We start from the raw sequence: 15,717 nt of genomic DNA, 5'->3' as shown, positions 1-15,717 counted from the left end.
TGTTGGAGTTGTACAGAACTTTGGTAAGGCCACAGCTGGAGTACTGTGTGCAATTCTGGTCACCACATTATAGGAAGGATGTGATTGCATTGGAGGGGGTGCAGAGGCAATTCACCAGGATGTTGCCTGGGATGGAACATTTAAGCTATGGAGAGAGGTTGGATAGGCTTGGGTTGTTTTTGCTGGAGCAGAGAAGACTGAGGGGTGGCCTGATCGAGGTGTACAAGATTATGAGGAGCATGGACAGGGTGGAGAGGGAGCAGCTGTTCCCCTTAGTTGAAGGGTCAGTTACGAGGTGTCACAAGTTTAAGGTGAGGGGCAGGAGGTTTAAGGGGGATTTGAGGAAGAACTTTTTTACCCAGAGGGTGGTGACGGTCTGGAATGCCCTGCCTGGGAGGGTGGTAGAGGCAGGTTGTCTCACATCCTTTAAAAAGTACCTGGATGAGCACTTGGCACGTCATAACATTCAAGGCTATGGGCCAAGTGCTGGCAAATGGGATTAGGTAGACAGGTCAGGTGTTTTAATGCATCGGTGCAGACTCGATGGGCCGAAGGGCCTCTTCTGCACTGTATTATTCTGTGAACCACCCTCTGGGTGAAAAATCTTTTCCTCAAATCCCCTCTAAACCTCCTGCCCCTTACCTTAAATCTATGCCCTCTGGTTCTTGACCCTTCCGCTAAGGGGCTCATCCAAAAGACGCCCCCTGCCTCAGTGCTGCACTTGGAGAATTGGCCATGGTATAGTGCCTTCTGAGTCAGTGGGGAAACTGCCACTAAACAAACCCAGCTGAGCCACGCATCGTGACGAAGGGGCCACATGTGTCTTTTCCTCTTCACAGACAGCACAGCAAATGAGCCAGCCGCAGTTCAGACACAAGGATACAAGAGACGGGAATATTTTTAAATCCAAAACCTTTGTATTTGGCAAGAGGGGGAAAAAAGCCTCCAGTAGTAACAGAGTTTTCTTTCAAAAAAATGACATGTATAAAAAGCAGAGAGAGATGGAGCAGCAGTTGTTCGTCCCTGCTGTGTGTCAGTGAAGATCAGTAACCCTCTGTACAAAAGAACATCAGAACAGCACCAAAATAAAAAAATAAATTCAAGCCTGCCCAGCAACCCCTGCCCACCCTGCTAAAAAATACAATCAGAAATATTACAGTACAATAGAAAATGGGGGGATCGGGGTTTCTCCCAACGGCCCAGAACCGGCCCCAAAGTCATCCGCAACGCTGAGAGGTGATCAGCACTCGGTACGCTGAGAGTCACATGGTCAGACAGATGTTGGCAAGTCTCTTCCCATATCTCTGCCGCAGCCCAAACTCCCCCTCCCCTCCCCGCTCCGCTCTCACTGGCCCCAATCCCGTGTCCACATTCTAGTCCAGTGTGAACACTCCATGTGAAGCAGTTCGAACCACACATACCCAGCTCACCAGGCACATTTGACAAATCCTCACTATCCCACAGCTTGGCTAACTCCTCCCCCCTCACTCCCTCATGAGGGGGAGGAATGAGGGGCAAGGCAAGGGTGAGGAGGGGGAAACAGTTCCCCAGGGGAAAGGCCGCAAGCCGTGTGGGAGCAGCAAGATGCCACGGTGGAGAGTCCAGTTGAAGCTGGGCTTACTCGCACAACTCCTGCACAGAAACACAGCCTCCCAAACACATCCTGCACCCCCAAAATGAAACAATTTAAATGATTCATTAATCAAATGTAACCAGCAATCTGGAAACTGCATATAAGAGCATAGTGACACTTGCACTGTTCACACACGATCAATACTATTAACAGCGACACAAGTCTGTTCTACAACACCATGTGCACAACTAGTTGTGACACTTGCACTGTTCACATTGGCATGTACACGATTGTAATACTAAAACAGGGCACAGCTTGTGAATATTACGGAATACTGAGAATATTATGGGATACGGGAAGGGCTTTTCCATTATCACCTGTGGTGCAATATGACCTGTGCTCCAGAAGAAGGCTGCTCATATCCAGAGTACTTTCACCTCCAATGACTTGACTGTGGGGGCTCAGAGAGCAGTAGCGGAGGGGGGAGGGGTTCCATTCTACTCCAAGATCAAGATAAACCCCTGCTGACCTTTCACACCCACTTCCTGTTAGTGTTAATGTTGAAGGAAATAAAATTTAAAAAAAATAAACATTTCATCCTGATTCCATCAGGAATAAACCCGAATACTGTACATACTGTTTGACAGCAGACGGAGGCATTAAACATACCACAGACTGCTAATATACATATTACACAGTTAGACATTTCAACCGCACATCATCAGGAATGAACTTGTCCTTTTCCTGAATTATGTAGTGTTGTCCCAGAGGATTGTGTCCAGAACACGACAAAAACACTCCCGCCTGTCCTGGAATCTCAAACATTCCAATTAGTGGCATGGAGCAATATTCCTGCATGCCCGAGGCCGAAACAAATGCAACGATTTTCTCTGCAATTGAGCCAGTCACTGCAAGCATTCCTGCAAAAAAAAATACAGATAACCCCAAGTCAGTACCTGCTCTCTTCTTAGTGGTACCACTCTCACCTCTGCATCACTCACTCATGGGCTCCATCTCCACTCCACAGATTTCAGTACAAAATTCAAGCTATACTCTCAGTGAAGTACTGAGGGAGTGCCGCACTGTCGGAGGGTCAGTACTGAGGGATTGCCGCACTGTCGGGGGGTCAGTACTGAGGGAGTGCCGCACTGTCGGGGGGTCAGTACTGAGGGAGTGCCGCACTGTCGGGGGGTCAGTACTGAGGGAGTGCTGCACTGTCTGAGGGTCAGTACTGAGGGAGTGCTGCACTGTCGGAGGGTCAGTACTGAGGGATTGCTGCACTGTCTGAGGGTCAGTACTGAGGGAGTGCTGCACTGTCTGAGGGTCAGTACTGAGGGAGTGCTGCACTGTCTGAGGGTCAGTACAGAGGGAGTGCTGCACTGTCGGGGGGTCAGTACTGAGGGAGTGCCGCACTGTCGGGGGGTCAGTACTGAGGGAGTGCCGCACTGTCGGAGGGTCAGTACTGAGGGATTGCCGCACTGTTGGAGGGTCAGTACTGAGGGAGTGCTGCACTGTCGGAGGGTCAGTACTGAGGGAGTGCTGCACTGTTAGAGGGTCAGTACTGAGGGATTGCCGCACTGTTGGAGGGTCAGTACTGAGAGAGTGCCGCACTGTCGGAGGGTCAGTACTGAGGGAGTGCTGCACGATCGGAGGGTCAGTACTGAGGGAGTGCTGCACTGTCTGAGGGTCAGTCCTGATGGAGTGCTACACTGTCGGAGGGTCAATACTGAGGGAGTGCTGCACTGTCGGAGGGTCAGTACTGAGGGAGTGCTGCACTGTCAGAGGGTCAGTCCTGAGGGAGTGCTGAACTGTCAGACGGTCAGTACTGAGGGAGTGCTACACTGTCGGAGGGTCAATACTGAGGGAGTGCTGCACTGTCGGAGGGTCAGTACTGAGGGAGTGCTGCACTGTCGGAGGGTCAGTACTGAGGGAGTGCTGCACTGTCTGAGGGTCAGTCCTGATGGAGTGCTACACTGTCGGAGGGTCAATACTGAGGGAGTGCTGCACTGTTGGAGGGTCAGTACTGAGAGAGTGCCGCACTGTCGGAGGGTCAGTACTGAGGGAGTGCTGCACTGTCGGAGGGTCAGTACTGAGGGAGTGCTGCACTGTCTGAGGGTCAGTCCTGATGGAGTGCTACACTGTCGGAGGGTCAATACTGAGGGAGTGCTGCACTGTCGGAGGGTCAATACTGAGGGAGTGCTGCACTGTCGGAGGGTCAGTACTGAGGGAGTGCTGCACTGTCGCAGGAGCAGCAGTTTTGTTGATACAAAATTGGTTGAGGGACGGAAAGCAGAGAGTAGTGCAGATTGACATTTTCAGAGTGGGGGTGGGGAAGTGATTTCCAGGGGTCTATATTAAGACAACTGCTCTTTTTAATATATATGAATGATCTGCACTTGGGTATACAGGGCATAAGTCCAGAGTTTGCAGATGACAGGAAACCCGGAATGTAGTGAGGAGGATGTGACTGACGACAGGTGGACAAAGCATGCTGGTGATATGGCAGGTGAAATATAATGCAATGTGAAGTGATAGATTTTGTTAAGAAGAATGAGAGAAAAGGAAATACTAGCTGAAGGTTACAATTCTGAACTGAATGCAGGATGAGAGAGACCTGGCGGTGCATGTAAACAAATCTTTGCAGCTGACAGAAGAGGTTAAGAAGGCTGTTAAAATAGCATACAAAATCTTTATAAGTAGAGGAATAGAGAAGTTATGCTAAACCATTAAAAAGCCTCAGCTGGAGTACTGCCTCCAATTCAGGGCACTTTAGGAACGGTGTCAAGGCCTTCGATCTAGTGCAGAGATTTAGTAGAATGCTATTGGGGACTTCAGTTATGCAGAGAGCTGAGAAGAATGGGAGCAAAGTGGGAATGTTACTGGATGAGTAATCCAGGGGCTGGGACTAACAGTCCAAAGACATGAATTAAATCCCATACGGCAGCTGGGGAATTTAAATTCAATTAATTGATCTATCTGGAATAAAAGTCTAGTCTCAGTAATGGTGTTCAAGAAACTACAGGATTGTTGGAAAAACCTGTCTGGTTCACTAATGTCCTTTCAGGAAGGAAATCTGCTGTCCTTACCTGGTCTGGCCTACATGTGACTACAGACCCACAGCAATGTGGTTAACTCTTAACTGCCCTCTGAAATGGCCGAGCAAGCCACTCAGTTGTATCTCACTGCTGCGACAAAATACAATAAGAATAAAACCGGAGAGACCACATGTCAACAGCAACAGGAAACGACAGAGACACATCCTGCCCATTTGACCTCCCACACACTAGGAGTAGCACACCCCCTCACACTCAGTGTGACACACTCCCTCACGCTCAGTGTAACAAACCCCTGACGCTCAGTGTAACAAACCCCCTCACGCTCAGTGTAACAAACCCCTGACGCTCAGTGCAACAAACCTCTGAAGCTCAGTGTAACAAACCCCCTCACGCTCAGTGTAACAAACCCCCTCACGCTCAGTGTAACAAACCCCTGACGCTCAGTGTAACAAACCACCTCACACTCAATGTAACAAACCCCTGACGCTCAGTGTAACAAACCCCCTCACGCTCAGTGTAACAAACCCCTGACGCTCAGTGTAACAAACACCCTCACGCTCAATGTAACAAACCCCCTGACGCTCAATGTAACAAACCCCTGACGCTCAGTGTAACAAACCCCCTCACGCTCAATGTAACAAACCCCTGACGCTCAATGTAACAAACCCCTGACGCTCAGTGTAACAAACCACCTCACGCTCAGTGTAACAAACCCCTGACGCTCAGTGTAACAAACCCCCTCACGCTCAATGTAACAAACCCCCTCACGCTCAGTGTAACAAACCCCTGACGCTCAGTGCAACAAACCTCTGAAGCTCAGTGTAACAAACCCCCTCACGCTCAGTGTAACAAACCCCCTCACGCTCAGTGTAACAAACCCCTGACGCTCAGTGTAACAAACCCCTGACGCTCAGTGCAACAAACCTCTGAAGCTCAGTGTAACAAACCCCCTCACGCTCAGTGTAACAAACCCCCTCACGCTCAGTGTAACAAACCCCTGACGCTCAGTGTAACAAACCACCTCACACTCAATGTAACAAACCCCTGACGCTCAGTGTAACAAACCCCCTCACGCTCAGTGTAACAAACCCCTGACGCTCAGTGTAACAAACACCCTCACGCTCAATGTAACAAACCCCCTGACGCTCAATGTAACAAACCCCTGACGCTCAGTGTAACAAACCCCCTCACGCTCAATGTAACAAACCCCTGACGCTCAATGTAACAAACCCCTGACGCTCAGTGTAACAAACCACCTCACGCTCAGTGTAACAAACCCCTGACGCTCAGTGTAACAAACCCCCTCACGCTCAATGTAACAAACCCCCTCACGCTCAGTGTAACAAACCCCTGACGCTCAGTGTAACAAACCCCCTCACGCTCAGTGTAACAAACCCCCTCACGCTCAGTGTGACAAACCCCTGACGCTCAGTGTGACAAACCCCTGACGCTCAGTGTGACAAACCCCTGACGATCAGTGTGACAAACCCCTCACGCTCAGTGTGACAAACCCCCTCACGCTCAGTGTGACAAACCCCTGACGCTCAATGTAACAAACCCCTGACGCTCAATGTAACAAACCCCTGACGCTCAGTGTAACAAACCCCCTCACGCTCAGTGTAACAAACCCGACGCTCAATGTAACAAACCCCTGACGCTCAGTGTAACAAACCCCTCACGCTCAGTGTAACAAACGCCCTCACGCTCAGTGTGACAAACCCCCTCACGCTCAGTGTGACAAACCCCTGACGCTCAGTGTGACAAACCCCTGACGCTCAGTGTAACAAACCCCCTCACGCTCAGTGTAACAAACCCCCTCACGCTCAGTGTAACACACTTCCTCACGCTCAGTGTAACACACCCCCTCACGCTCAGTGTAACACACCCCCTCACGCTCAGTGTAACAAACCCCCTCACGCTCAGTGTAACAAACCCCCTCACGCTCAGTGTAACAAACCCCTGACCTCAGTGTAACAAACCCCCTCACGCTCAATGTAACAAACCACCTCACGCTCAGTGTAACAAACCCCTGACGCTCAGTGTAACAAACCCCTGACGCTCAGTGTAACAAACCCCCTCACGCTCAGTGTAACACACTTCCTCACGCTCAGTGTAACAAACCCCTCACGCTCAGTGTAACAAACCCCTCACGCTCAGTGTAACAAACCACCTCACGCTCAGTGTAACACACTTCCTCACGCTCAGTGTAACAAACCCCTCACGCTCAGTGTAACAAACCCCTCACGCTCAGTGTAACAAACCCCCTCACGCTCAATGTAACAAACCACCTCACGCTCAGTGTAACAAACCCCTGACGCTCAGTGTAACAAACCCCCTCACGCTCAGTGTAACACACTTCCTCACGCTCAGTGTAACAAACCCCTCACGCTCAGTGTAACAAACCCCTGACACTCAGTGTAACAAACCCCTGACGCTCAGTGTAACACACTTCCTCACGCTCAGTGTAACAAACCCCTCACGCTCAGTGTAACAAACCCCCTGACGCTCAGTGTAACAAACCCCTGACGCTCAGTGTAACAAACCACCTCACGCTCAGTGTAACAAACCCCTGACGCTCAGTGTAACAAACCACCTCACGCTCAGTGTAACAAACCCCCTGACGCTCAGTGTAACAAACCCCCTCACGCTCAGTGTAACAAACCCCTGACGCTCAGTGTAACAAACCCCCTCACGCTCAGTGTAACAAACCCCTGACACTCAGTGTAACAAACCCCTGACGCACAGTGTAACAAACCACCTCACGCTCAATGTAACAAACCCCTGACGCTCAGTGTAACAAACCCCTGACGCACAGTGTAACAAACCACCTCACGCTCAATGTAACAAACCCCTGACGCTCAGTGTAACACACTTCCTCACGCTCAGTGTACACACTCCCTCACGCTCAGTGTACACACTCCCTCACGCTCAGTGTACACACTCCCTCACGCTCAGTGTAACAAACCCCTGACCTCAGTGTAACAAACCACCTCACGCTCAATGTAACAAACCCCCTCACGCTCAGTGTAACAAACCCCTGACGCTCAGTGTAACAAACCCCCTCACGCTCAGTGTAACAAACCCCTGACGCTCAATCTAACAAACCCCTGACGCTCAGTGTAACAAACCCCCTCACGCTCAGTGTAACAAACCACCTCACGCTCAATGTAACAAACCCCTGACGCTCAGTGTAACAAACCCCCTCACGCTCAGTGTAACAAACCCCTGACGCTCAGTGTAACAAACCACCTCACACTCAATGTAACAAACCCCTGACGCTCAGTGTAACACACTTCCTCACGCTCAGTGTAACAAACCCCTGACGCTCACACTAACAAACCCCCTCACGCTCAGTGTAACAAACCCCCTCACGCTCAGTGTAACAAACCCCTGACACTCAGTGTAACAAACCCCTCACGCTCAGTGTAACACACTCCCTCACGCTCAGTGTAACAAACCCCTCACGCTCAGTGTAACAAACCCCCTGACGCTCAGTGTAACAAACCCCTGACGCTCACACTAACAAACCCCTGACGCTCACACTAACAAACCCCCTCACACTCAGTGTAACAAACCCCCTCACGCTCAGTGTAACAAACCCCCTGACGCTCAATGTAACAAACCCCCTCACGCTCAATGTAACAAACCCCTGACACTCAGTGTAACAAACCCCCTCACGCTCAGTGTAACAAACCCCTGACGCTCAGTGTAACAAACCCCCTCACGCTCAGTGTAACAAACCCCTGACGCACAGTGTAACAAACCACCTCACGCTCAATGTAACAAACCCCTGACGCTCAGTGTAACACACTTCCTCACGCTCAGTGTACACACTCCCTCACGCTCAGTGTACACACTCCCTCACGCTCAGTGTACACACTCCCTCACGCTCAGTGTACACACTCCCTCACGCTCAGTGTAACAAACCCCTGACCTCAGTGTAACAAACCACCTCACGCTCAATGTAACAAACCCCTGACGCTCAGTGTAACAAACCCCCTCACGCTCAGTGTAACAAACCCCTGACGCTCAGTGTAACAAACCCCCTCACGCTCAGTGTAACAAACCACCTCACGCTCAATGTAACAAACCCCCGACGCTCAGTGTAACAAACCCCCGACGCTCAGTGTACACACTCCCTCACGCTCAGTGTACACACTCCCTCACGCTCAGTGTACACACTCCCTCACGCTCAGTGTACACACTCCCTCACGCTCAGTGTAACAAACCCCTGACCTCAGTGTAACAAACCACCTCATGCTCAATGTAACAAACCCCCTCACGCTCAGTGTAACAAACCCCTGACGCTCAGTGTAACAAACCACCTCACGCTCAATGTAACAAACCCCTGACGCTCAGTGTAACAAACCCCCTCACGCTCAGTGTAACAAACCCCCTCACGCTCAGTGTAACAAACCCCCTGACGCTCAGTGTAACAAACCCCCTCACGCTCAGTGTAACAAAAACCCTCACGCTCTCTCTAACAAAGCCCTCATGCTCTCTCTAACAAAGCCCTCACGCTCAGTGTAACACACTCCCTCACGCTCAGTGTAACACACTCCCTCACGCTCAGTGTACACACTCCCTCACGCTCAGTGTACACACTCCCTCACGCTCAGTGTAACAAACCCCTGACCTCAGTGTAACAAACCACCTCATGCTCAATGTAACAAACCCCCTCACGCTCAGTGTAACAAACCCCTGACGCTCAGTGTAACAAACCACCTCACGCTCAATGTAACAAACCCCTGACGCTCAGTGTAACAAACCCCCTCACGCTCAGTGTAACAAACCCCTCACGCTCAGTGTAACAAACCCCCTGACGCTCAGTGTAACAAACCCCCTCACGCTCAGTGTAACAAAAACCCTCACGCTCTCTCTAACAAAGCCCTCATGCTCTCTCTAACAAAGCCCTCACGCTCAGTGTAACACACTCCCTCACGCTCAGTGTAACACACTCCCTCACGCTCGGTGTAACACACTTCCTCACGCTCGGTGTAACACACTCCCTCACGCTCGGTGTAACACACTCCCTCACGCTCGGTGTAACACACTCCCTCACGTTCGGTGTAACAAACCCCCTCACGTTCGGTGTAACAAACCCCCTCACGCTCGGTGTAACTAACCCCTCACGCTCAGTGTAACACACTTCCTCACGCTCAGTGTAACACACTTCCTCACGCTCGGTGTAACACACTCCCTCACGCTCGATGTAACAAACCCCCTCACGCTCGATGTAACAAACCCCCTCACGCTCAGTGTAACAAACCCCCTCACGCTCAGTGTAACACACTCTCTCACGCTCAGTGTAACACACTCTCTCACGCTCAGTGTAACAAACCCCCTCACGCTCAGTGTAACAAACCCCCTCACGCTCAGTGTAACAAACCCCCTCACGCTCTCTCTAACAAACCCCCTCACGCTCTCTCTAACAAACCCCCTCACGCTCTCTCTAACAAACCCCCTCACGCTCTCTCTAACAAACCCCCTCACGCTCTCTCTAACAAACCCCCTCACGCTCTCTCTAACAAACCCCTCATGCTCGGGGTAACAAACCCCTCACGTTCGGTCTAACAAACCCCCTCACGCTCAGTGTAACAAACCCCCTCACGCTCAGTGTAACAAACCCCTCACGCTCAGTGTAACAAACGCCCTCACGCTCAGTGTAACAAACGCCCTCACGCTCAGTGTAACACACTCCCTCACGCTCAGTGTAACACACTCCCTCACGCTCAATTTAACAAACCCCTCACGCTCAGTGTAACACACTCCCTCACGCTCAGTGTAACAAACCCCCTCACGCTCAATTTAACAAACCCCTCACGCTCAGTGTAACAAATGCCCTCACGCTCAATGTAACAAACCCCTGACGCTCAGTGTAACAAACCCCCTCACGCTCAATTTAACAAACCCCTCACGCTCAGTGTAACAAATGCCCTCACGCTCAGTGTAACAAATGCCCTCACGCTCAATTTAACAAACTCCCTCACGCTCAGTGTAACAAACCCCTCACGCTCAGTGTAACAAACGCCCTCACGCTCAGTGTAACAAACGCCCTCACGCTCAGTGTAACAAACGCCCTCACGCTCAGTGTAACAAACCCCCTCACGCTCAATTTAACAAACCCCTCACGCTCAGTGTAACAAATGCCCTCACGCTCAATTTAACACACTCCCTCACGCTCAGTGTAACACACTCCCTCACGCTCAGTGTAACACACTCCCTCACGCTCAGTATAACAAACGCCCTCACGCTCAGTGTAACACACTCTCTCACGCTCAGTGTAACAAACCCCACGATCACTGTAACAAACCTCCTGACGATCACTGTAACACACCCCCTGACATTCAGTGTAACGCACTCCCTCACGCTCACTCTAATGCATCCCATCAGTCACAGACAGTCACACAAAAGCAAAATACAGCGGATGCTGAATATCTAAAATAAAACAGAAATGCCTGAAACACTCAGCGGCTCTGCTAAAATCTGTGTCTTGAGTTAATGATTCAGGTCCATGTTTTCCTCTCCACAGATGCTGCCAGACCTGAGTCTTTCCAGCATTTTCTGCTTTTACACCCAGTCACACTGGTCTGTCACATCTCCATCACACACCAACAACTTACCCCTCATAGAGGTGTTTCCTTCTTGTAATTAAAGCCACTGGTTGGTCCCTCGAATTGCAGTTTGATGGCTTGTTTTAGGTTTAGCTCAGGATCCAGGGTAGTGATTGCAATCAGTGGCTCCATCATCACTTTCTCCACTGCACTGGTGCTGCTCAGCTTCTGGGGAGAGCCCTTGGGGCTCCTGTGCCCCCTGCACTGGGACATGCTCAGGATCCCGTTCTGCTTTTCCTCAAACTCTGGGAACGCTTTCTGCTTGTCGCGGCACCAAGTGAAGGGCACTATCTCCCGGTCAATGGGAGATTTATTGTTGCCAAGCAACGTGATGAGTGGTGACGCAATCTCCGAGCTCCTCCTGGTACTTTCGGCTTTTGGAATTTGCTCCAAGACACTGGTCAGACCAACTTTCACTGCCGCTCCCTTCTTGACTTTGGGACTAGTCTCTGCCAACTCAATGCCCTGCACTGGGCTAGACAAGGGTGTGGTTCCTCCCCGTCTACTGGGGCTCTTTGCTGCCTCTGATATGGCACTGGTCTGTGAGCTGGCTTTGGGTTTCATCAGCGTTGAGGAGGGTGAGGTGAGGATGGAGCGTCGGCTGCGACTCCGAGGCAGCGAGTGTTGCTGGATCTGCTGAGTGAAGGTCAGGCTATCAATGGGCACCGTCTGGTCAGTGGCCAACGAATGGTAGGTGGACGAGGTCACAATGGATGAGTTTTTGGAGCTCTTTAAGGAGTTGTTGGACATGAGAGACTTGCGATGATCCACGGTGGAGTCTGGCGAGCCGGAGGGGGAGCTTGTTGCTGCCATTTGTTTTCTGTCACTGGTTGTGCGGTTGGAAGAATGTATCTCCGCACCCATCATACTGGGGCTTCCAGAGCTGTTGGAAGTACCAGAGGACACAGTTTTCATGGTGGAGGTGTGTTGCTCTCCTTTCTGTCTGGATGCTGGTGCCACGTAACCATTGAACACTGGAGCACCAAATTTCTCCAACAGCTTCATGATCTTTGTCTGCCCACGTTTGGCGGCCACCCTCATCGGCGTGCGGCCATATTGGTCAGCGTGGTTGGGGTCTGCTCCTTTCTCCAGAAGTATCCTCACCACCTCAGCGTGACCCTCCTGGGAGGCTATGCAGAGTCCAGTGGCTCCCTGGTTACAGGCATGATCAACAGGAGCCCCACTTTCAATCAGAAACTGCACCACAGGGGACTGACCCTGCCAGGCTGCTGAGTGCAGGGCCGAGCGACGGTCATGGTCCAAGGCGTTAACCTCTGCCCCGTACTTGACCAGTAACGTTACCAGCTCAAGGTTACCCTGCCAACTACACACATGCAGCACCGTCCGTCCATCCAAGTCTCGTGACTCCAGATTGACAGCTCCTTGGTCCAGCAGAAACTGCATCATATCCATTTGGTTGTCCAAGGCCAGGAGATAAAGCAAAGGCCGTCCATCTGCGTCCTTTATATCTACAGCTGCCCCTTTACTCAACAGCAGCTTCGCCACCTCCTTGTGGCCTTCGAGAGCTGTGGAACACAAAGCCGTCCGCCCATCGTAGCCCCTGGAGTCCACGGGCGACTTGTATTCCAGCAGGACCTGGACACATTGGCAATGGCCCTCCTGAGCAGCCAGAATGACAGGGATCCTCCCGTCATTGTCCACCTCCGTCACCCTGGCACCCTGCTCAATCAGTGCCAGGCACACGGAGCAGTAACCCTCAAAGCTGGCCATGTGCAGGGGGGTCCAGCCCATGTCATCCCGATGATTCTCATCCAGGCCTCGATCCAGGAGGGTCTGTACTACCTCGGCGTTGCCGTGAGCAGCAGCGATGCTAAGCACCGTCCGGCCCTCACCGTCGATGGTGTCCACGGCTGCACCCCAGAAAAGCAGTGCATTGACCACTGCCACATGGCCCATGGAGGCTGCAGCCAGCAGCGGTGTGCGTCCAGTGGCATCAGCTTCGTCCACGTCTGCGCCGCCTTCCAGGAGCAGGTCCACCACGTCTGCGTGACCTTCGTAGGCAGCCACCAGGAGTGGGGTCAGGCCATCGCGGTCCCGGTGCCCGACCTCTGCCCCCTGCTCGATCAGCAAGCTCACCACGTTGGCGTAGCCGCGGCTGGCGGGGACGCAGAGCGCCGCCACGGAGAGAGCCGAGCGCCCATCTGTATCGCGGTGATTGATATCGGCGCCATGATCCAGCAGTATCTCCACCATGTCCCTGTGACCCATGTAGGCGGCAGCAATCAGTGCAGTCCGTCCATCTGTGTCCACTTTGTTGACTTCAGCCCCGTGCCGCAGCAGGGTCAACGCAATGTCCTCATGCCCGCCCCAGGCCGCGGCCCTTAGTGCTGTCCGGTGGTCAGCATCTGTGCTGTCCACCTCAGCCCCCCCAGAGTCCAGCAGAGCGGTCACTGCCTCTGAGTGACCACCCCAGGCTGCTGAACGCAGAGCAGTCCAGCCTTCCTGGTCAGCGTGGTTGATGTTGGCACCGTGTGAGATTAGGCAGTGAAGGACTTTGGTGTGGCCCATCCGAGCAGCCAGGGTCAAGGGAGTCTGTCCCTGGTGGTCCTCAGTCTCCAGATCGGCCTCCCTGGAAAGCAGCAGATTGACCACCTCCAGGTTGCCGCTATAAGCTGCATTGGCCAGCAGTGTTCGTCCACTCGAATCGCGCTGGTGGACACTCGCCCCATTCTCTAGCAGCATCCGGATAGAGTCCTCTCTCTCCAGCGCCCGGTGAATGACCCCTGAGGAGTCTCCGCTCTCCTGGTCAGTGGCATAGGCCCCAGCCTTGACCAGCAGCTGCAGGACCTCTTGTTCCACTGGCAGGATGGAGATGAGGGAGTCTCGGCTCACTGGTGCTCCGCTCCACACCATCCACAGCGCCAGGTGAAAAGGCTCAGTCTGGAGCTGGGAGTGGACGAGATGCCGGGCGTATTCCTGCACCTGAGAGGGAGTCAGCTCCCTGGCGCGGCAGGTCAGGCTCATGGCCAGCATGGCGTGCCCCTGCGCCGAGTTGCACAGGTACTTCTGAGTGCAGTATTTGACATCCAGTAACCACTCAGCAAAGCTCTGGTGGAACAGAATCTTGGTGCCAAACTCCCCGTCCAGCAGCAGTTTGGTCAACATCTCCATCTTGCGCTGGAACTCGCTGGCCGTCAAACCAGTGCCCTTGGTCCAGACGGCTTCAAACAGCTCCCGTGAGGTCAGGGGTCGTTGGGCAGCCAGGATCACATTAAGGATGGGCTGGATTTTGGTGAACTGCTTGCGGGTAAACAGTCGCTGGCATAGCCACAAGTAGAGGCCATTGAGGGTGCCCGGGATATCCCGAATCTCACGCAGCATGATGAAACTATCCAGCACCCCATCCAACACCCGCTCCAGGTAGAGGAAGCAGCCATTGCTCTTGATGTGAAGCTGGTTTAACATCTCTGCCGTCTCACGTGTCAGGTGGTGCCTCAGAGCTTCCTCCTGGTCGAGCCGGCACAGAATGTACTGCTGTACATCTTTCACAATGTGTGACTTCCGGAGATCATCCAAACAAACTTTCCGGAAACCTGCCAGAAAAAAAAAAGACAAAATTAATGATTCACTGCTGGCTCCCGTAGGGAAGTCATGCTAAACTTGTACAGAACATTGGTTAGACTACACTCCGTTATGACCGAGATGGGAGAAGTGAACTGTTTATTCTAGTTCCACTTCTCCACAGGTCACAACATATATTTCAATTTTACCCAATTACCAATATGGTCAATCATAGGCTCTATTTTTATCCCAGAATAAAATACACTAACCAAGTTTCTTCAACAAACAACCAAATTATCAGTTTATTATAAAACAAGAAGCAAAGCGTAAACACACAGATTGAAATATAAAAGTTCCCTTTTTACCTTAGCCCCTCTCTCTCTTACACACACACGCACACACACACACACATAAAATAAAGATATAAAGAAAATAAAGATATGGAAAGGTGTCAGATGTCCTTTATTTTGATTTAGCGTCCCAAATACCCGTAGACGGCTGTCACTGGGATCTTCCTAGAACAGTTCTTGTCAGGCGACGTTGAAGATCAGTTTGGGCAGGCTTTCCAGGAAAAATGCAGCAACAGGGGTTTCAGGCAGTTTCTTACACTCGCTTCTCAGAGCTTTTCAAAGAGATGGAAAAAGTGGCAAGCTTTTCAAAGAGATGGAACAGGCTGAGTTGGGGTTTGTTCCCTTGGCCAGTTTTCTCCAACTATCTTTTTAAACCCTACCCCCCCACCGTCCGAAGTGAAACCAAAAAACAATGTTGAATTAAAGACATCTTGCGTGACAATGGCTAACCTGACCAGAAATCGCGCAAACTTATGAACGGGCTGAAGGCTGTCATTTTTGGCTTGAAAAGTGTCCAGTCTACCTCAGATTACCCTGGAAGGGTAATGTATCCCAAAAATTTGAGCAACGGGTGAAGCTAGCTGTTTCACGCTGTTATTATG

The 15,717-nt window shown here is 51.7% G+C and overlaps 1 protein-coding gene across 2 annotated transcripts in view; it reads right to left on the bottom strand.

The window, feature by feature from the left end:
* Window positions 1–895: 895 nt before the first annotated feature.
* ankrd50l (ankyrin repeat domain 50-like) overlaps window positions 896–15,717 on the bottom strand; it is a 65,138-nt gene continuing 50,316 nt past the window's right edge. For both annotated transcript variants that reach the window (XM_068032978.1, XM_068032979.1), the window contains exons 4-5: window positions 11,253–14,797; window positions 896–2,493 (exon numbers count right to left, since the gene is read on the bottom strand). In XM_068032978.1, coding sequence (XP_067889079.1) covers window positions 11,256–14,797 — 3,542 coding nt within the window. In that variant the 3' untranslated portion in view covers window positions 896–2,493; window positions 11,253–11,255. The remainder of the gene's footprint in view (window positions 2,494–11,252; window positions 14,798–15,717) is intronic.

The sequence above is a fragment of the Heterodontus francisci genome, chromosome 6 (assembly GCF_036365525.1).
Source record: "Heterodontus francisci isolate sHetFra1 chromosome 6, sHetFra1.hap1, whole genome shotgun sequence".
NCBI classification, from domain to species: Eukaryota; Metazoa; Chordata; class Chondrichthyes; order Heterodontiformes; family Heterodontidae; genus Heterodontus; species Heterodontus francisci.
Note: the sequence above shows the minus strand (reverse complement) of the source record. Positions and strands in the feature narration are given on the sequence as shown.